This window comes from Pantherophis guttatus, chromosome 3, assembly GCF_059756535.1.
Source record: "Pantherophis guttatus breed Tessera chromosome 3, ASM5975653v1, whole genome shotgun sequence".
Lineage (NCBI taxonomy): Eukaryota > Metazoa > Chordata > Lepidosauria > Squamata > Colubridae > Pantherophis > Pantherophis guttatus.
This window is the reverse complement of record NC_142065.1, coordinates 141449265-141471398: the sequence shown is the minus strand read 5'-3', so window position 1 is coordinate 141471398 and position 22134 is coordinate 141449265. Positions and strand designations below refer to the sequence as shown.

The 22134-nt window shown below is 37.2% G+C and overlaps 1 protein-coding gene across 1 annotated transcript in view; it reads right to left on the bottom strand.

The window, feature by feature from the left end:
- Positions 1-22134, bottom strand: part of PHLPP1 (PH domain and leucine rich repeat protein phosphatase 1) — a 183907-nt gene that overhangs the window by 42770 nt on the left and 119003 nt on the right. Inside the window, exons 5-8 of the mRNA XM_060691135.2 lie at positions 10228-10374; positions 9428-9658; positions 6600-6802; positions 986-1046 (exon numbers count right to left, since the gene is read on the bottom strand). Of these exons, the coding sequence (XP_060547118.2) occupies positions 986-1046; positions 6600-6802; positions 9428-9658; positions 10228-10374 (642 nt within the window). The remainder of the gene's footprint in view (positions 1-985; positions 1047-6599; positions 6803-9427; positions 9659-10227; positions 10375-22134) is intronic.

The following is a 22134-nucleotide window of genomic DNA, read 5'->3' as shown; positions in this document are numbered from 1 at the left end:
CCGTGTAGCAGGCATGGTGGCAAGCAGGGCTAGGTAGTGGAGGCAGCTGGCAGCAGCAGGTAGGCAGAGGGCCAAAAGGTGGCAGGTGCCCCCAAGTGGGCCCACGTGTTGTTTACGTGACTGCAGAAGACAGGAACTATTGAGGACTAGTTGTAAGTCCCTTTGCTCAATGCCTTCGTAATTTCAAACAGTCACTGAATAAATGGACACTACGCAAGGACTACATTAGTCAACATCATCAGACATAGGAGATGGGGGAGTGAGATTCTTCTTTCACCCGATAAGCTCTCTATACTAAAGCAGTAAAACTGCAGAATTAGATACAACACAATTTAGAAATATTGGCAGTTTCATATGAAATTACACAACTTGCAAAATCCCATTGCTTCAAGCATTTACTTTGCTTGTTTGTTTTGATGCCTATGGCCTGAAAAGATTTAGCAGGAGGCTAAAACCTTCATATCTGGCAATGGGTCCTTCAACTTCACCCCACCAAGATACCCAAAACCTGTTCTGAAAGAAAGCTTGCTAGACTAAATGGAGATTATCTGCTATCATAACTGCTCTCCTTCTTAACCTTTAACTCTCAGGGCCATATTATTAAAATACTTTCTACTCTGAACAGTAAGAAGAAAATCTAATTACTTATGAGGTAATATGAATATTGGGTTCAAAGTTGTGGCATTTGCTTAGCAGCTCAACAAATGAGAAGTAAGTATAATGCAGAAAAGGGGATTCAATGTGTTGAGGTTGTATTAAAAATCACTCCTCCAGTTTATACAGAAACATTTGTGACAATCTCTGCTTCTAAGTAAAGAAATATGACAGACCAAATAAGTTACTCTCAATATTCCAGGGTCACCAGGAAAATTCACACAATCTCTTCAGTCAAAGAGATCACTTTATTAGCCTTCAAGTGCTCCAGTTTCTTCTCGTTTTCACTAATACCACATTTAGAACCAGTATCTTTCAAGGATATGCTTACCTAGAAACATCCAAATAAGTTAGATAATTTGGAACTGGATACACATCAAGGTAAACGAGTTCTGGAAGAGAAAGACAAATATTGCATTGCAAAGATCAATTTAATTTCAAGCTACTAAAAGTAGACCACCTCATGTTGCCCAGGTTTATTGAAACAATAATACAAATCATAGCATAGAGGACAAAATACAAAATACAAGTAGTCCTCAATTTACAACAGTTCATTTAGCGACCTTTCAAAGTTACAACAGCACTGAAAAAAGAAATTTAGGACTGTTTTTCACACTTATGATTGCAAAATCCCCATGGTCACTTGACCAAATTCAGACACTTGGCAACTGACTCATATTTATGACAGTTGCAATGTCCCAGGGTCACGTGATCCCCTTTTGTGACCTCCTGACAAGCAAAGTCAATCAGAAAGCCAGATTCACTTAACAACCATGTTACTAATTTAACCACTGTAGTGATTCACTTAACTGTGGCAAGAAAGGTCGTAAAATGGGGTAAAATTCAAATGTCTTAACAAATGTCTCACTTTGCAACAAAAATTTGGGGCTCAATTGTGGTTGTAGGTTGAGGACTACCTGCAAACTACACTAGATCACAGCTGAAACAACTGAACAGTTAAAAACAGCAAATATGAATCTAGTAAAAAATAAAGAGCATTTTAACATTTGAAGACATTTTTTTTTTAAGTTTGATTTATATGCCGCTCTTCTCCGGAGACTCAGGGCGGCTTACAATGTGTTAAACAATAGCCTTCATACTTTTGTATATTTATACAAAGTCATCTTATTGCCCCCATAATCTGATTTTACTGAAATAGATGGGATTTTCTTATTTGCCTTTACCTTACATAAAATATGGCTCTGTTGTAAAGAAAAAGTATTCATCCTTTATTTTGTAAACTATAGTTTTGCTTTAACAACTGTAATTCATAGTGTGTGTTTTGGGAGTACATGAAATATCTTTCTCCCCAAGAGCTCTATGATATATCTCTGATCAGTAAAAAAAAAATGTATTGCGGTTTTATCACTTCACAATGCTATAGTTGGTATAGCTCCGTGAAGTGGAACGCAGCGCCCTCTCTGATGGCATGTGAGCCATCGCCTCAGTTCAGCGCATGCACACGTGCCTCCCGCTGACCAGCTGGTCTTTGGGTCTCTGCCACACATACGTGGGGGCAGGAGTGCGTGTGGGGAGCCGTGGGGGGGGGACCACACAGGCATTGCATTTTGGGGGTTCAGGGGCACGCGTGTGCAGGCTTTGGGCACTCAGTCCGCAAAAGATTAGCCATTACTGGTATAGCTTGTCTAGTATAACTAAGTTGAAAAGAAAATCTCTTCACGTCGAAAATCAGCTTCAGTAGATTTAATCTCGGTAAGGACACCAACACCAAAAAACCTCTGGCTAAATTTTAAAAAGCTTCTCTGTTAGGCAAGAACAAGCAAACCTTCTCCTAGTAGTCACTAGACAGAAATATGTTGAGTGGAGTTGGGCACTGCAAATAGGCAGAATGAAAATTGCATTCTGATGTTATGCAGCCCTTGATTTCGATCTAAATCCTTCTCCCAACACCTAGCTCTCTTGACAAGTGTTTTTGTTGTTGTTGTTGTTGTTAGTGAAATGGAGGTGCATTCAATCATACAACCCTTCATTTGCAGAGTCTGCATTTGCAATACTACCCAGGCACAAATTAATCTCTTTGGTGAGAATGAGTCCTCTGGATAAATAAAAAATCTCTCACTTGATTATTTCACCAAGGACATCCCCTAAAAAAGAATTCACAGTACATTTACAGGTAATCCTCAAGTTATGACCACAATTGAGCCAAAAATTATTTTGCCAAGTAAAACATTTGTTAAGTGAGTTTGTCTTGTTTTACAACTTTTCGTGCCATGGTTGTTAAGGGAATCATTTCATTTGTTAGGTTAGCAATATGGTTGTTAAACAAACTTGGCTTTCTTTGTCAGAAGGTCGCAAAGGGGGATCACATGACCCTGGGACGCTGCAACCGTCATAAATATGAACCAGTTTTGCCAAGCATCTGAATTTTGATCATGGGACCATGGGGATGCTGCAATGATCGTAAATGTGAAAAATAGTCATAAGTCAACTTTTTTCAGTGCCGTTGTAACCTTGAACGGTCACTAAATGAATTATTGCAAGTCGAGGACTACCTGTACTATGTTCACTTCTAGACATGCAATCTATTGAAATGTCCTCTGGACCCCATGTCAAGCCTTTACCATGCCTAGTAGCTGTAACCATTTTTGTACACTAATCTATAATTATCTTCCACAGTTGCATCTCATCCATTCATCAAGCTACTATAAAAATGATTATTTCAAAAGCCTGATTTTTGCTACTACTCATTTTGCAATCTGTCCCACCATTCAACGGTATGTTATGCATATTGAAGATGCAGGCAGATGATCTAAAATCAGAGGTTTAAAAAAGAATCAGTCAGGGAAGGATAGGTTGTGAATCAATCACAACACAGATCATGAAGCTAGGATTTACTTTTCGATCAGGGGTGTCAAACTCCTGAGCCTTGGTAGTACAGTGGTCTAAGGCACCCTGTTATTAAGCTGGTTATTAAGACCAGCTGCCTGCAATTACTGCAGGTTCAAATCTCGCCAAGGCTCAAGGTTGACTCAGCCTTCCATCCTTTCTAAGGTAGGTAAATTGAGGACCCAGTTGTGGGGGCAATAAGCTGACTTTGTATAAATATACAAAAGAATGAAGGCTATTGCTTAGTGCATTGTAAGCTGCCCTGAGTCTCCGGAGAAGGGCGGCATAGAAATCAAATTAAAAAAAAAAAAAAACTCAAGGCCCGGGAGCCGTATCTGGCCCCCAGGGTGCTTAGATCTGGCCTGCGGGGTCGCCCTAAAAACAGCAAAGGATTGGCACGCGGTGCCTCTGCCAGCAAAAACGGAGCTTCGGAGGGCCTCACATGGCCTCCCAAACTCCCTTTTCGCTGGCAGAGGGTTGCAGGAGGCCATCGCAGGCAAAAAGGGAGCTCGGGAGCCCTTTTTCTCTGGCACAGCGCTTGAGCCACCACAGGCACCCCTGACACGAGTGACATCAAGCTGGCCATGCCCACCCTGGTCACACCCTCCCTGGCCTCTGAGGTCAAACACAACCCTGATACGGCCCTCAATGAAATCAAATTTGACACCCCTGCTCTAGATCAATGGTTAGGGAAGTGAAAAATAGCAGGAGAAATGAACTACTGTTGCACAGCATAAGTGTGTATTTCAAGTAATCAATCAGGATTTCCAGCTAAGGAGAGCTTCAAGATTTGATGGAAATCTTTCCCCCACCTACTAGTAATATTATGCAAAGCAAAAGTATGCACAATGTACCCAAACTGGTCCCGGGGGGAGGGGAGTTTTGTTTTCAGGATATAACACATTTGGCCAATTTTAAATTCAAAGTTAATTTAATAACTTTTCTAGCTGTATCCTGCTGATTGCTTTCAGCAAAAAAAAAAAACCCCAAAAGGGTCTGAAATATTATTCAAAAGACATGTGTGTATCTTTGTTCTGAATCAGCTTCTCAGCACTGTCACTCATCAGTACAGTGACCATGAACCTCTTATTATAAAGAATTTCATACAGCTGTCCTTTACATTTATTTTTCAAAAATTCACTTTTGTCCTTTATTTTAGTCATTAGCATTTACTGTATAAATGATAGCACTTAATGCAGAATCTTTCTTCATGTAAAAAATATAGAAACTGAACTGTCTTTTTAAAATAAATTTAATACACTGATTTTAGATATTTTGATTAGAATGTGGGTTTTGTAAAGTTTTTCTTGATTTTGCTTTGAATTTTCCTTTGTAAAGCAAAGTTATAAATTTTTATCTTTATGAACGTCATCCAAATTTGTCCCTTTTTCAGGCTTATTCTTATTTTTCCCAAGGAAATATGGCCACTGTACTCATAAGCCACATCAGTTGCTGATTTGGTCCTTATCATTTTAAATATCAGCACTAAACTGTCAACAATGAAACAGTGGCAAACTGTGGCGTTCCCAAAATGAATGTGAAAAGACAAGGATACGTGGGAAAAAGCGGACAGAGAATCAATCTTTTGATAACAGGAAGATAAAAGGAAGATTGAGGCTGTTTCAGATCTGAGCCTGTTTCAGATCAACTCAAAGTGTAGAAATCTAGAAGTTCTCCCTTGGCTTCTGCTGAGTGATATGGGCCCCTTATCAGAGTATATTGTTAGCGTGAGAAAGCTCTCTATACATGTTGCTAAACTCCATGGGAAAAAAGCATTGTAGAGTTAGATGCTGCTTTACTAGCTACTAGCAATGGAAGTACTTCTCCCTCTATGTATTCAATGCAGGAATCCTCTGAACCTGTCAGCCTTATTAGGCAGTCCAGAAAGGAAAACAGATGTGCTAAATCTATTTTATGGTCAGGCTACATTAACAGGCTTTTGCCAGTAACAGTGCAATTCTCCTCCTTTACAGCTTAGGAAACTAGGGAGGGTCCCTTCTGGACCCCTTGTCCCACTTATTATGCAGCTGGAGCTATGCAGTCTCACCGTTTGTCCAGAGCCTTTCCAAGTACCATTACATAATCCTTTTCAAAGAAGCTGAACTGGCTGGTGAAAGAAATAGATTGCTTTCAAAAAGTGGAAAAAAGAGAACAAGAAAGTGGAAATGGACACCTGAGAAAACATCCCACAAAGTGTCTAGCAACATGAACATATGATATCGATATAAATGGAACATAGGGAAAATATTAAGGACTTTAATAAGAAAGAATTGATAATGTATCCTCTCAACCCCTAACCATAACCATAGCCCAACATAAACTGTAGATTAGAATATTATTATTCAATGGAATAGATAGTCCTTGATTTATGATCATTTCTTTAACATGTCCTGAAGTTACAATTGGAAAACTCACAACATGTCCTTGAAGTTACAATCACTGTAGCATCCCTGCAATCACATGATCTCAATTTAGGAACTTGGCAACCAGCTTAAGCTATACAACATTATAGGCAACCAGCTTAAACTATAAAACATTTGTAGCATCTGTGATCATGTGATCATTTTGCGACCTTCCCAGCTGGTTTCCGACAAGCAAAGTCAATTGGGGAACCTGGATTTGCTTAATGACAGTGGAATTCACTTAACTATGTGATTCACTTAACGTCAGCAGTGATTTGCTTAATGACATGGGGAAAATGGTAGTAAAATTGCGTCTGGTCACATGATAATATAATTAATAACCACATCACTTAGTGACCAAAATTCCAGTTCCAATTGTGGTCATAAGTTAAGGACTACCTGTATAAAATTTATAGCTCTCTAGACCGGTCACTTTATTTTATCTCACAAAGAATATACGGATTTGTGAGACAATGTAGGAAACTTAAAACTTGCATTTCCACTTTACAACACTCTAAAAGAGCATGTAAGCACCACTCTACAAGCTTCGGAAATTCTGCTGCTAAATGTTTTATGTAAAGCCAGATGGTTAAGGACTGGATTCATCCACAATTTAATATTGCATATAAATCCAGTTGAAGAAGAAAAGGCTAGGAACATCAATTCCTATTTGAACTACCTTCAAAGTAAACATACCATTTGAAGTGGCATAAAGAGCTTTAAGTAAGTATCCACTGATTTTGAGGGTTACCAGCTGGTTTCTTTCACAGTGTAGTATTTCAATGTTATTGAAGATGGTTGCATCTAACTCTCCTAGCTTATTATCCCGAAGATCGAGCTGGGTCACATGATGTAGGAAGTCACTCTCATCTCCCATCAATCTTCTAATCACATTTAACCTGGGATAGAAATGGGAAGGGGGGAAAAAGAGCTGGGATCAGTTATTTAGCCTCCTTTTTTTTAGAAGGCTGGAAAACAAAATTTGGCTTTTAATTTATCAGTTCCAAGTATCCTTGGCCAAAAAGACCAAGTTCAATTTTTCTAGTTATACTTGCATTTCTCTGAAAAGTTTGCACTGATTTATGAGAATGCCTTCCTATTTTGTATTCAATACCCAATTATTTTTAATACCATCCAAGTCAGATGCCCTCCCCAATTAACCATTGCTCACTTTAATGTTCCAAGGCAAATTATCATTTGCATTTTTAGTGTTTATCGTTTTTGGGTCATAACAATTTTAAAGACTATAGTAAAGTGATGGCTTCCTAACTCGTCTCAATACAAAAATGTATGGAATTAATATCTGTTAAACATTAGTGGCAGATGAAGACACATTAACAAAGTTTTGATGATTCAATAGGGATTATCCATATTCACAACAAAGAAATGCTGACCGACATCAAATTTAGGAATTTCTTCAGAAAATGCCAACATATATAGAATTTAAAACATTATTATAAGTTCCCTTGGAGTAAACAATGACAAAGAGAGTAAAGAGAATGAATAACGTGAGGCTCTTCAAGTTTTCTACCATTGGCAAAGCATTATGTGAATATACAGTTATGTGAAAAAGAAAGTACACGCTCTTTGAATTCTATAATTTTATGTATTAGAACATGGTAAAAATCATCTGGTCCTTAGCATGGCTTTTGTGTGTGTGTGTGTGTGTGTGTGTGTGTGTGTAAAATAAATGATGACATGGTGTATGTAATAAGTCATGTGTTATTGTTCAACTTCATTTTTATCTATTTAGAATAACAGAGTTGGAAGGGACCTTAGAGGTCTTCTAGTCCAACCCCCTGCTTAGGCAGGAAACTCTACACCACTTCAGACAAATTGTTATCCAAATATCTTCCTAAAAACTTCCAGTGTTGGAGCATTCATAATTTTTGGAGGCAAGTTGTTCCACTGATTAATTGTTCTAACTGTCAGGAAATTTCTCCTTAGTTCTAAGTTGCTTCTCTCCTTGATTAGTTTCCATCCATTGCTTCTTGTCCTACCCTCAGGTGCTTTGGAGAATAGCTTGACTCCCTCTTCTTATACAATCTGAAGTTGTATTTACTTTTAAGAATGGTTAAACACCAGATGATTTTTACTATTTCCTGATATGTAAAACCAGAGAACTCAAAGAGGGTGTACTTTTTTTATTCACGTGACTGTATGTATATAGTGACAATATCGTGATCCAAAGCTCATTGCTGAAAGAGTAGGACAGATTTTGCACCAAACCAGTTCATACTGAACCCCAAATAAACAAGAAAAGAGAACTTGTGACTTTTTACATAAATAAAAGTTATCTGCAGAAAGCCATCACACTGGCTACATAAAATGTCTCTGAATTTTAATTCTCAGGGCTAACCAGGAGAGATGGATGACTAAATTGCCTAATTAAAACACTGCTTTGGGATAAAAAGAAAAGTTATAAAAAACTAAGAAAATAATTGTATCATATTAAAAAATACTACATTATTTTTTTTCCTAAAATGTAGCATATGTCTTCTTTGTGAAATCAATATCCACTAGTAAAAAGGAGTTAATGGTGCTTTAAGAAGCAGGTTATTCCTGCAAACAGAAAAACAAATTGAAGCACTTCAGCAAAAAAAATGCAGAAGTAAAACGATGCAGTCCAATCTTACTGATAAATTTTGGGCAAATTAATATAGCTCCAATGTATATAATTATTTCAAGTTCAAAACTGCCACTACGTGTGTATCCAATACCTCAAAATTAAATTAGAATAATAGAACAGGAAAGAGGTCTTACACAAATATAGATAAGGGAGAACTGCCTGGTCTATTATCATATCCATGTCCTGAAAAGCTTGTAAAGTTCTGAGTTTCTGACTCTACCAATTTCCACTAAACACGTTTAAAAGCTAATAAGGAGCTGCATAATAATTACATTTTAACAATAATATGAAATAATATTTTAACAATGGGCTACATTAGCCTTCTCTTTTCTCATCTTTTCCAAAGTTTTCAACAATCGTTCCAATTGTCCCTAGTTAGAGGTCAGAATTAATTTCTAAGCCTATTTGGAAGTCAAAGAAAAGGTAAGGCAAGCTAAAGCTTTGGCTAATAATCAGAGTTCCCACAGAACCAATTCATCATGACAAATCTGTCATCAAAGGAAAGGAAAAATTAATATCTAACTGAATAAGTCAGCAAGACTGAATTCGAAAAGTACTGGTAAATATTTCTGCTTAATACATTTCTCAATTGAAAGTACAGACCATTTAATAACAGCAAGCAATAATCTTGCCATAAAGTGATGAATTATGTCAAAAATCAACTGAAAACTCGACCATATGAATAAAAAAGCAAGGAAACAAACAAGGTAATTAATTGGCAAGGAATACTCTGGCTGGAAAGTTTAATCATATGTTTCAAAGTATATGCTAATCACAACTAGTATCTTGAAAATATATTTTTTTTTACGAAAGATAAATTAATCTTGGCTTGACACCATCTGTTAAAATAGTCATTTAACATTGATACATATCTTTTTTCTCAGAAGATACATACCTTAGATCTATATGTTTTATGTGTGGCATTTTCCTTAGTATTGGCAAACTTAGTATCTCCATACAATTTCCAGACATGCAGAGTTTGTCCATGGCAGTCAGTTTCTCCAGGACTTCAGGAATGTCACTGAATTCATTGAAAGAGAGGCCTAAATAACTAAGCTGATGCATCCTTTCCAACTCAGCTGGAAGGCTCTGGAGGAAGTTCCCATCCAACAAGAAGGTCTGTAAACTTTTGATAAAAAGGAGGAAGAAAATTTTAAAAAATCACTTGTGAAAACTTTAGGTCATTAATCAATCATTTACGTCATGATTCAGATTGCTTTTAAATATCAGGCTCAAGATGAATGTCTAGATCGGGTGTCAAATTCGATCGCATCATGTTATGTCGTGATTTCATGTGATGTATCACGACATTTTTTTTTTGCCTTTGCGGAACTGGGGTGGACGTGGCCTGCACGTGACACATCTGGCCCACGGGTCACCAGTTTGACACCCCTGGTCTAGATCAAGGATTTCCACTCCAGCCTTATTATGAGATGGAATTGCAGAGCTGGAAGAAAAGATGATCATCCTCATTCAATAGGATCCATTCCAGGTATTCCTGCTCTTCAACAAAGCTCCCAATCAGTCTTCACATTCTTTCTAGAGAGGTTCTCTTTATGGGAGGAACCCACTAACCATTTTGTAGGCACAGGCCATATCATTTTCTCCACAACCAAATACAGTTTGACAACCTCCTGAGGGAAACTGCCATGCCTGAGATTCAAACCGCTTTTACCATCTTTGTTATAGACCTACTTGTTCATATCTCCAACAGCTGCTGGTATACTTCTGAGTGTGTTGCAGGACACATTGAGCTCAGTTAAGGTTGGAATGCTGCACACCGCCAAAGGGAAATCTCCTAAATGATTGTTGGAAAGGTTTAAGCTCCTCAGCTTACTGAATCTAGAATAGAGAGGAAAAACCAGAACAGGCATAACAGATTAATAAAAATAGCATCATAGAAGAAACATATAACTTAGAATACCTTAATACAATTGAAACATCAGCCAGCTATTATTTCTCCCAGTACTAGCTAAAGAGGCTAGTGATTTCCATTGTTGACTCTTTATTGATCTCTCATCACTTATAAAAGCTGTGGGCTTAAATGAAAAAAAGGTATGCGCAGATGTTAATTTTGTACCAAGTAAGGCAGCAGTGATCAAAATGCATAATGCTCAAGGGTGCACTAAAAGTCCCAGAACTATCCCAATAAAACCTATAGCCTATTTTAAGATAGCAAATACAGAATTTTTAGAGCCAGTTATGTAGAAGCTTGCCTTGCATAGATACTCTTGGAGATAAATAAAGATTAAAAATCACTCAAGCTCTGGTCATCTCACACATGGGACTATTGCAACAAACTCTACATGGGCATACCTTTGAAGAGTATTCAGAAGCTATACAGCTGTACAACTGACACAGTATGTAGTTACACAGACAGTTCTTGGGCCCCCTAGGGCGGCCCATGCTACACCGCTGTTCTGCGAGCTGCACTGGTTGCCACTTTGCTTCCAAGTCCAATTCAAAATGTTGGTTCTTACCTTTAAAGCCCTTCATGGTATGGGTCTAAGTTATCTAAGGAACCATCTCACCCCAATGGGATTGGCCCACCCAATGCATGCATGGACAGAAGGGACATGCTGAGGACTTTGTTGGTCAAGTAAATCTGGCAGGGGGTGGGAACGGGACAGGAGAAAAGCCTTTTCTGCTATGGCTCCCAGGCCCCAAAACATCATGTCCCTTGAGATGAGATCTGTAACCCCCTCCTCTTTTGACCTTCCAAAAGAGTCTGAAGACTTTGTGCTGCCAACTGGCCTAGACCCAATGGGGTCATGTCATTCTGGACATTGACTAAAACAAAATCTCCTCCCCATGTACATCTTGCTCCCTTTTTCCCCATCTTTGTGAATTTTAAATTTAGTGTTATTATTTATTGTTTTAATTATATATATATATATATATATATATATATATATATATATATATATATATATATATATATATATATATATATATATATAAGCTGTCTAGAGTCACCTGTAGGCAAAATGGACAGCATGTTTAATAAATAAAATAAACATAATAGCAGTAGTATCACAGTTACAAAATTGGTCAAATTGGAAAATTATTATTATGATTGGATGAGCAGATGTTTAGACTGAATTTGGCATTTTTACCCACCTATCGAGTCCTTTACCTAGACTTGGGATAGGCAGATGTTATTATGGTTTTAAAGGTATCATCACAGGTTGTAAGCTGTCCCAAGTAAAGCTGCCTTTTGCTATTATTATTATTTTCATTGTTACAATCTGTCAGATGTTTAGATTGGATTTGGCATTAGATAGTTCTCAATTTACAATCACAATCTGGGCCAGAACTTCCATCGCTAAGCGATGCAATTATGTGGTCATTTAGCTGACCAGTTTTGCTGATGTCATTAAGTAAATTACTGCAGTCAAGTGAATCACACAGTTGTTAAGTGAATCTTGTTTTACCCATTGACTTTGCTTGTTGGAAGCTTCCTGGGGAAAGTCACAAATGGTGATCACATGACCTAAGACTCTTAACAGTCGTAGATACCTTCTAGTTGCCAAGTGCCTGTATTTTGATCACATGACCATGGGGATGCTGCAACAGCTGTACATTAAGGTGTAACTGTCCACTCTAACCACTATTATTAATTCATTTACAAAAATACTGTACAATTCTCTCTTCCCCCAAGTTTTCTTCTGCAACCATGGGACAAAAATTCTATTTGATTTTTAAACAAAAATTCAAGGAACTGTTGCTATTCTATGGTTGTCTAAGCACCTCAAGATAGGATCCATGATTGGGAGCATAACTATGAATTTACACATTCCCTAGATTCCCTCACCCCAACAATTGCCTACGTTACGAGTATTAAATGAGTTAAACATTCTCTGGGCAAAAAACATATTGCCTGGCTCATCAGAAACATACTGCAAGCTTCATTAAAATGAGAAACTCATCATTAAGTTTTCAATTAGTAGCACTCATTAAAAAACAGTTTCTTAGTGAGAAGTTTTCTACACAGGGTGACTCCTTTTCTACAAATTAATTTCATAACGTTTTTAAAACCTCTCCTTCAAACCTACCCAAGGAGAAATAATCCTTTTAATCCTTCTCAAAAATTTGCGCACCTCGAACTTGCGATAGCATCCTAAGAAAGACTCGATTTCAAGTAAAAGTGGAACAGGGAAGAGGCTATGAAGAGATTACTCAAGAAAGCTAGAGGATAAACCAAGTTATCAGGCCTGTTTCTGTACCCCACATTCACTCAAATTAACTAACAACAGGGATTGTGAGGTGTGTCACTGAGATTAATGGCTCAATGAATTGGTTAAAGGGCCCAACTGTACCAGGTTCAGATGGAGAGAGGTTCAAAGTTCATCAAAAGGTTTTATTTTCCCTTCATTAAATCCCACATGATGAGGGAATTAATACACATATGCAGCGAACAACTGCAGTATCAAAAAAGCACTTTGAAAAATCATCCACCTGAGGGGACTCTCTCAAACTTAGCATCCTTCCTTCCCAGCTTGACCCCTTTTCGGTCACAAAAAACTAGGGCAAATATGAAAGGAATATAGTTCAGTGCTAATGTTTAGGAAAATCCTACAGGAAAAAAAAAAACGGAGCAGAAAGATACCTCTCAAGAGGCCAGCCAGGTCAGAGAAATACATCTTTCTATCTCTCAGAAAACATTTAGGAATCTCAGGAAATCACAACTTCAAAATAGTTTTCATAGGGACCCAGCTAATAATCAAACAAGTAAGAACAAATTATAATAAAGTAAAAAAAAAAAAAAGCTTAATTGTAACAACAAAAAACACCTGAAGTATACAAAAACATGGATCATAATTCCACCACACAGACCCACATCAACTCAAAATAACATCATCGTGCAGCAGCCCAACCTGGGGAAACGGTCATGAAACTTTCCACCCCGCTCCACCCCATATTTGTGTTGTTGTTAGTTGCAACATAAACAAAGCAATGCATTTCTGGTTGCCTCTTTCTTCTTCAGATAATCCTATGTATTGCCCATTAACTGAGACAGGCAACGGAAATGCTGGATAGGCCACTTAATTCAGATGCAGCAGAATGCCAATTTATCGTGAAACTTCTTTCTCTGACTTTGTAATTTATCTGTTAATGTACTGTGGATGTGACTGTAAAGAAAGTGGGTAAATGTTCTAGGTTGCTTTAGGTTTCAAAATTAAAATTTGAATTGTGTGGCAGTTTTTGTTTGTTTGTTGAGGCCATGCTAGCAAGCTGTGGGTACTACAGCACCACAGACTCCACCATTTAACCCAGAAATCAGGTTAAACTCAGCCTCGTTATATTGGGCTAATAAAACATAATTTACTTGAAGAAGTAAATAATGTCAGCAGGTTTAATCTTTCTTTTGAATGACTGGCTTCAGTAAGGAGATCTGACTTTGTTCAAGCCACAGTGTAATGGTTCTGCTGGACAAAGAAATCTCAAGAAATAAGCATTTTATTCAAATGAATTTCAAATGATTTTCTGCACAATCAGTAAATCTCAATCTCACATTTAATTTTGAAATTTCCCCAGTATTTTTCAACCTAAGGTCCATTTTTCTTTTATCATTCTTCACTTCTTCTCCTTATCATAAGAATATTAATGGTACATTATTGAATCTATCTTGAATCCCTCAATTATTTTTTCTTTAATTCAATATGTCTGGTTCTCAGAGTCTGCCTGGACAAGTCCTTGCAGTTTTCTTGGCTAGTTTTTCAGAAATGGTTTGCCATTGTTTCCTTTCTAGGACTGAGAGAAAGTGACTGGCTGGCCAAAAATCACCAAGCTGGCTTTGTGCCTATGGTAGGACTAGAACTCATAGCCTTCTAGTTTCTAACTTGATGTCTTAGCCACTACTTCAAACTGGCTCTCTATCAAATATATATCCAAACCATTAAATCAAAATTTCAATGTACTTCACTTAAGCATTATCTGATTTCAAAGGAATGGAATTAGGGAGATTTCTCTACCCTCACACATTGCTAGTATTTTCAAGCTACATGCTATGTTTATCCAGGAAAAAAAACTAACATTCTAAAAATCAACAATATGCTTGAGCACCTTCCTGAATTTACCATCTTTCTAAATAGATTTCAGAATAGCAGAATTTGATGAACTAAGACAAAAGTTAAATCTGAAGGAAGAAAATGTTCAGGAAGTATGGTAAATCCTGTGAAACAAGACATTGATTGGGCAGTTGTGAGCAATTCCTAGTAGAAGAAAATATGAGAGTTATCTAAAGAGTCTAGCATAAATACATACAGAGCTTTCTAAAATGCTGAGGGGGGAAAAGGGAAATGTGTATGAAAAGACCTAGGGGTAAATAGCCAAGGCACATACTAAAAAGTGTAGGTACTCAGTCTCAGAAAAACTAGAATGCAGAATATGCTGGAAAAAAAATAGCTTTTCAGGTTCCCCATGATAATATCTTATATTATATATCTCAACCTCAGCAATATCCCATTAACTTACACATTTTATAAGAAATTTAATAAAAATTTATAGCTTTATAAAATTCTACATACTCAAGCATTTCCTAGGCTCTCTAAATTGGGAAGATATAGCCTTCCTGGGTGCAAAGTGTAAAGAAAGAGGTAGACATTGCTCTGAATATCGATCAGAATATATAGCATCAAAATAACCTGAGAATTATTCCCTTTCCAGCTGTGTCTGACTCTAGGGTGCATTGCTCATCTCTTGGCCAAGGGAATCGGCATTGTTCAAAGACATTTTATATGGTCATGTGGCCAGCATGATTGTATGCGAAAGATGCATGGAAAGTTGTTACCTTCCACTGAAGTGGTACCTATTAATCTATTCACATTTGCATGCTTTCAAACTGCTAGATGGGCAGGAGCTGGGACAGAAACGGGAGCTCATTCTGTTGCATGGTGCTCAGGTCTCGAACTTGAGTTGTCAACTTTCTGGTTGAAAAGCTCAGTGTCTTTAACCATTGAGCCATGGCGGCCCCTTTAAAAATATGGAATGTTTCATGAATTTGTGTGTCATCCTTGCTTATATTGTTTAGGAAGTTGTTAAATTGGAGAATGAATGGATTTGGATAGTGGAATAACATAAATACTTTGAATAAACTTTGCAAAGACTAGTTTATCCTATTCTAGTGCCATCCACAATTGTTGGGACTAGAAAAACTAGAATTCCCAACCATTTGGGGCAATATATCTTGTTTCAACATGATACTAGATTGGGGAAGGCTGCAGTACATTGATAAAGAGATATTTGAGTCACGGGTAAAATGTGGTGTTTTTTTAACATCTTAAATGACTATTCTTAAGCAGCTGTCATGAAAACAACCAGAGAAGCAGCAACTAAAGATAATCCTACATGGTGGCCTGCACCTAGTAAAAGATGTGAGATTTACTGAATTGACTGAAAACAGTGACCGGTGTCATCAAAATAGGAACTAGAATGTTGAAAAGGTAAACATCGAGATTTGTTTTCCACCCCTCACGTAATACAGAACTTAAAGGTCATTAAATGACATTGAGACGCAGAAGATCTAGGATAGACAAATCTGATTTCAAAGGAATGGAATTAGGGAGATTTCTCTACCCTCACACATTGCTAGTATTTTCAAGCTACATGCTATGTTTATCCAGGAAAAAAAATCTAACATTCTAAAAATCATATTTTTTTTATAAAAGTTCTGAAATATTCCTAGTATAAAATAATAACATCCAATCTTAATAGCAATAAAATGGATTGCAAAAAAGCAAATGGAGGTCACTAGGAAACCTGTCATATCTTATTAGAATCTCTAATGTATAATATTTATTGGGAATACAAGTGAGAGTGTTATTGCACCATGCTTACAAGTTTCCCCTTTAAATCTACTTAGACAATGTGGGAGAAGAAAATTTTGGATTATAAGGCCCTTGCTGTGTTCCTTTCAGTGAATTAAAGGCAACGGTGATATCCAATAATTTGACCAAAATATTCAGTCCATCCCATGCAGATTAAGATCCATATAAATTACAAGTTTTGCCCCAAGTGTTTTGTGTGTGTATTTTTGTGTGTGTGAGTCCACAGCCTATCAGAAAACCACATTCTTTTACACTGAAATTTCAAAAAAGACAGTTTAAACTCCTCAGGATAAGTTGATTGCAATATTTCACTTTAACATGTTATTTTCCTTATCGCAGCAGGTTTAGGGTTACTAAAAGATAAAGCTCAAGGAATATAATATACTGCAACAAAAAAAACCTAATTGCTTTCTTTTTGAAGCAGACAAATCACCACAGATGAGAGATGAAAGCAGGAGTCCATCCAAAGTGCAAGTGTTTTCTCTCTAGACAACAGAACCTTTGTACTCATGACAAGAACAGTCTTACAATAAGAAAGGAGAGTGGTTGGATACAGGAGGCATTGTATTTATGTAAGTAAAATGAAACAGCACAAGGATTATTTTATTATTCAGCTGCAAAAAGATTCCCTTGATCAGACATACGCAACCTCTAAAAGCAGGACATTTACAGAATAACAATTTGTGGCTATATCCAGCCAAGCTGCTCTACTGAGTTTAGGTCTAAAGCCAAGCCGCCAATCAACTGCGCTCTCCTTTATTGTGCACTAGTGTGTTTCCTAAACAGAGAAGAATAAGTTGTCCTTTTATGTGCACACAGTACAAAAGCTCCCTACCTCTTTGACAGCACACCTTTCTACTGTGTTGTAGCAATTCAAAAGAAGTGTTTTAATGCAGCACAATTTTCAGTTTCTTTAGTCCAAACTGGCCACCGTAAATCAGGAAAGCTGTAGCAGTTAAAACATTTTGGGCATGAAGCTTTTTCATTAGAAAGCTGCAGTCACTGTTCCTTCTACAAAGCATACACATTACCACTATGAGCATGGGGAACATGCATGCATTCACACGCACAAAGGATAGCTTTGTGGTCGATATCTTTTAACGCTCGATATAGTCACAGAATGCAAGAGATGGAAATGCATTTAATCCAGACTCTGTCCAAGGAACAATTAACCGCTTTGTTAAATAATAATTTTTGAATATTACAATTAATAAGAAAAGAATCAATACAAATAAATAGAAAGAAACAGAAAGAAAAAAACAGAAAGTGCAAAAAAGAAAAAAAAAGATACAAAAATAACTTTCCCCTTCATAGCAAGTATAGGTAGTTCTCGACTAACAACAGTTCATTTAGTGACCATTCAAAATTACAATGGCACTGAAAAAGGTGGCTAATTACCAGTTTTTATATTTATGACCCTTGCAACATCCCCATGATCATGTGATCAAAATCCAAATGTTTGACAACTGACTCACGACTCACATTTATGACTATTACAGTGTACAGGGGTCATGTGATCACCTTTTACGATTTTCTGGCAAGTAAAATCAGTGGGAAAGCCAAATTCACTTAACAATCATATTACTAATTTAACAGCTGCAGTGATTCCCTTAACAACTGTGGTAAGAAAGGTCGTAAAATGGGACAAAATTCACATTTAACAAATGTGTCACTTAGCAACAAAAAGTTTGGGCTCAGTTGTGGTCAAAAGTCGAGAACTATCTATATAGACAATATTTATCACCTTCTCTTAAAATATACAAATATCTCTTCTTCTCATAGCTCATCTCTTATATATAAACAAATCTGTAAAATTCAGTCCTGATAGTCTTTTTTTCCAAAAATTTTCAAAAATTTTAATAGGTCTCTTGTAAATTCCATATGAGAAAATTATTCCAGGTCACTCTTTTGGTTGGTTAAGACATTTCATTTGTATATCCAGTCTATCTAGCATCTCCTTCCACATCATTCCCATAATCTGTCATTTCCAAATCAGTTTCAGACCTATCCAGAAAAGCTTGTTCCTCTTCTGTATCATCTTCCAAATACAGTGTCTATAATGGCATACATGACATATTTTTTAAAATTAACTTCTGGGTTCATTGTTCGCAAATATCCTTCAATATGTCCGATGTTAAATTATTTTGCTCCATTCTGTATTAATAAGTCAAATCTAAATGCTCTTCTCCTTCAATTGTAATATTTAATTCCTTATACAAAAATGGTGCCTCCAACCGAGCCTAACAAAAACTGAAGTAGCTGTATTCCAAGTCAACAATAGTTACACAAATTACCAGCCTTCAGTGAAGTTAGAAAACTGTATTTTACAATGTAATAACTCTCTGAAGTACCTGGAGGTAACACTGGACAGATCACTAACCTTCTGACAACACCTGGAAAAAACAGCTGTAAAATTGAAAAGTTGCAACACTTCACTGAACCAACTGGCTAAAACATCTAGAGGTGCTGACACTAACACCCTACGAACAAGTCTTGGCTTTGGTTTATTCTACAACTGACTATTGTGCCAGTGTGTGGATTAACAGTGCCCACACCCAAAAGATCCTCCAATTCTGCCAGACAATATGTATCATCTCTGGCACATTGCATCCCACTCCTGTGCACTGGTTACCAATACTTAATAATTTCATACTGCCCCACGTTAAAAGACAACAAGCTCTCGTTCGACTGTAGCCAAGGATGCTGACAACAAGGCCCTCCTTATTCACCAGGAGAATGCATAGTCCATCACAAGATTGAAATCATGTAGGCCTGCAGGGAAAACAGCTATTCACTTAGCATATACCTAATTTAATTCTGAGAATGCCTGGACAGAGGAATGGTCCAAGGTACCTTCTTGTGGCCTGACCATTAGTGATTCCTCTATCAAACCACCTGATTTCGACTTGCCTCATTCTGTCTGGATGAAATTGAACATAATTAGGTGTGATATTGAAAGAAGTGCCTCAGTCCTGTATCAGTGGAGATGGAAAGATTCTCCTTGTTGCAACTGTGGTCGGCTGTCCTGGCAGACTGAGTCGAAAAACTGGAGCTGATCAGCAGGAAGCGGAGTTTATGAGCTTCCAGTAGACTCGGTCCTATTGGCCAGCTACCGGTCTCCTACCCAAGCCTGACTGCCGTGACAGCCTTGTAGGAGAAGGAAAGATTCTCCTTGTTGCAACTGTGGTGCTAATATGCAAACTACTAAACATATTTTGCAAGACTGTGCACAATTTGTATTCTTTGGTTCCTAGAAGATCTGCATGAAGCAATGCCAAAGGTGATTTCCTGGATAGCTGAATTGAAGTTATGGAGCCACTGCCATACCCACATAAAAGCTTTGTATATAATTATGTGGATTGTGTGTATATGTTTAGTTCTCTTATGTCGTGTTCTCACATACACTAAATAAATAATAATACATAATTCCTTCGAATGTCCAAATTTCAAAATCCCATTTTATATATTCTTATCAAATATTCAAAACAATAACATTTTTCACAGGAAGCATTCTTATAATGAGTTTCAAAATTTTATTTCAAATCCAGCTGGACCTTTAATCTGTAACTTTCCAAAATCAACATTCCAATCACCCTTCTATTGTTTATTCCAAAAAGAGAGAATAGAATATTCTCTTAACTCCTTAAACTTGTATTCAACTTCTTCCAGTAAGGAATTGAAAGTTCTGAGAAAGTATCTCCACTCCAGGCTCAAAGGTGAAGCTCCAAGTAGTTTTCTAGACTTTTGCACACATATAATAAAGAAGTACTGGAAGGAGCCCAGCGAAGCTCAGGCCATCAATAATTCTGGGAGACAAAATGCAACCTTCCACCTAAATATATTTGAAATGATTACTACACCCAAGTTGGTAGCAGCCTTAATGTCAATATCCAATAGAAGGAGAAGAGGCACCCACAGACCCAACCAAAATAGAACGAAGTGCTGAAGTGGTTTCATGAAGTAGTGGCACAGAAAATCAGGACAGGCATATCTGAAAATCGTTTGTAATTTGCAGAGTGATTGAAAACATGATGGTGGCATAACAGGGCCTGTGGCTGATCACTGAAAAGTAAATCAAGAGCCAACTACACAACAAAGTCCTTCTTAGAAAATAAACTACTTAGGAAGCTAATTGAATTGTTTTATTTAGAGACCAATTGCCCAATATGTAGTACGCTTGGGGAAAAAAAATAAAAGAGAGGAGGAACAACCAAATAATTATTATCTAGGCTATATAATAGGCTAAACAAACTATTCCATGTTCAGACAGCATATATGTCGTTAACAATGCCGGTGTTAAGCACCTTTACAGCAATAGCAATTGAGAAGAACTTAGAAACTCTGATGGAGATTCTGTAGAAGAAGCTAACAGAAAGGATGTTATTTTCCTCAGCTGACCTGCTGGCACAATTGGCCAATAAAAGCGTTATTAAGCCACCACAAAATGGGCAATGCAGTAAGGCAGGTGAGATAGAATTGATCACCCCTTCCAAATAGGAACAATATATATATTACCACCACAAAATGGGCAATGCAGTAAAGCATATAATCTTATAATGAATTATATTTCCCATTTAAATCCTTTGACGGCAAGGATTCTTTATCCTGCATCTAGACCAGGATACAGTTGTCCTGTGCAGGATGACATTATTAATAAAAGAGATATTTTTGGGATAAAAGGTTTTCCAAGCAAGATTCCTTTATAGCAATACTGGAGTGTTTATTTATATTTGCTTGCTGTAATGTTGCAGGCCAAACATCAACATAAAAATTAAAACAAGCTACACGAAGGTAATTTGGCAATTTTGTGATTATGTATATGTATCAAAGCCACCTAAAAATGCAACAATGCAAAATTTTATGACTTTCACATAAATTTTACTAAACTGTTCACTTAGTAAAGAAGCACATGATTTACATTTGCTTTCATTCTTATTTACAGAGGGATCAGGGATCTCTTTTTTATCCTTACTTTCTATTAGGACTAAAGAGTGCTGACTGAGATATAAAACAATGTCTTGACTCAGATCTCCAGAAAGACCAGAATTTAAACTCAATATCACAGATGCAGAATTGATACCACTGCAGATGTTCTGCGGAGTTGTCCTCCATATACCATGCTTAGTGTTCCTGAATTAATGTCGGCCTCCATTAACAGATGTTTGGCATAACTTAGACACGTGCAGGGCTCCCAGGATATACCTCAAAAGAATTCTAAAGAGAAGAAAGGCTGTCTATTTGTTTCCTACAGGACAAGATAGTCAAGGATATATTAGTAGATGGATTACAGAATGTCTTTCTGTACATTTAGCTATAAGAAGCAACCAGATGGCTTTGTGTCTATATTTACAGCTTTAGATTACACTGTATGGTATTTGAATTACTACATTGACCTTCCCTAAGAATATAATACTTCCATGGTATACAGGTGGACCTCGGCTTACGGCCACAATTGAGACTGGAATTTCAGTCATAAAACGTTACAATCATAAATTGAGTCATCACGTGACCTGACTCAATTTTACCATGTGGGGTGAAGGGTTTTTGTACAACGGTTAAGCGAATCACATGGTGATACTCTGAATCCAGCTTATTCGCTGGTTTGTTTTTTGCTGGAAAATGGCAAAGGTTGCAAAATGCAATCATGTGACCATGGGAGGCGGCAATCAGGTGTAAATGGAGCTGGTTGCAAGTCAAAATGCAATCAAGTGACCGCACAGGTGATGTGTCAGACATAATTCTGAGAACAGGTTGTAACTTTTTTGAGTCTGCC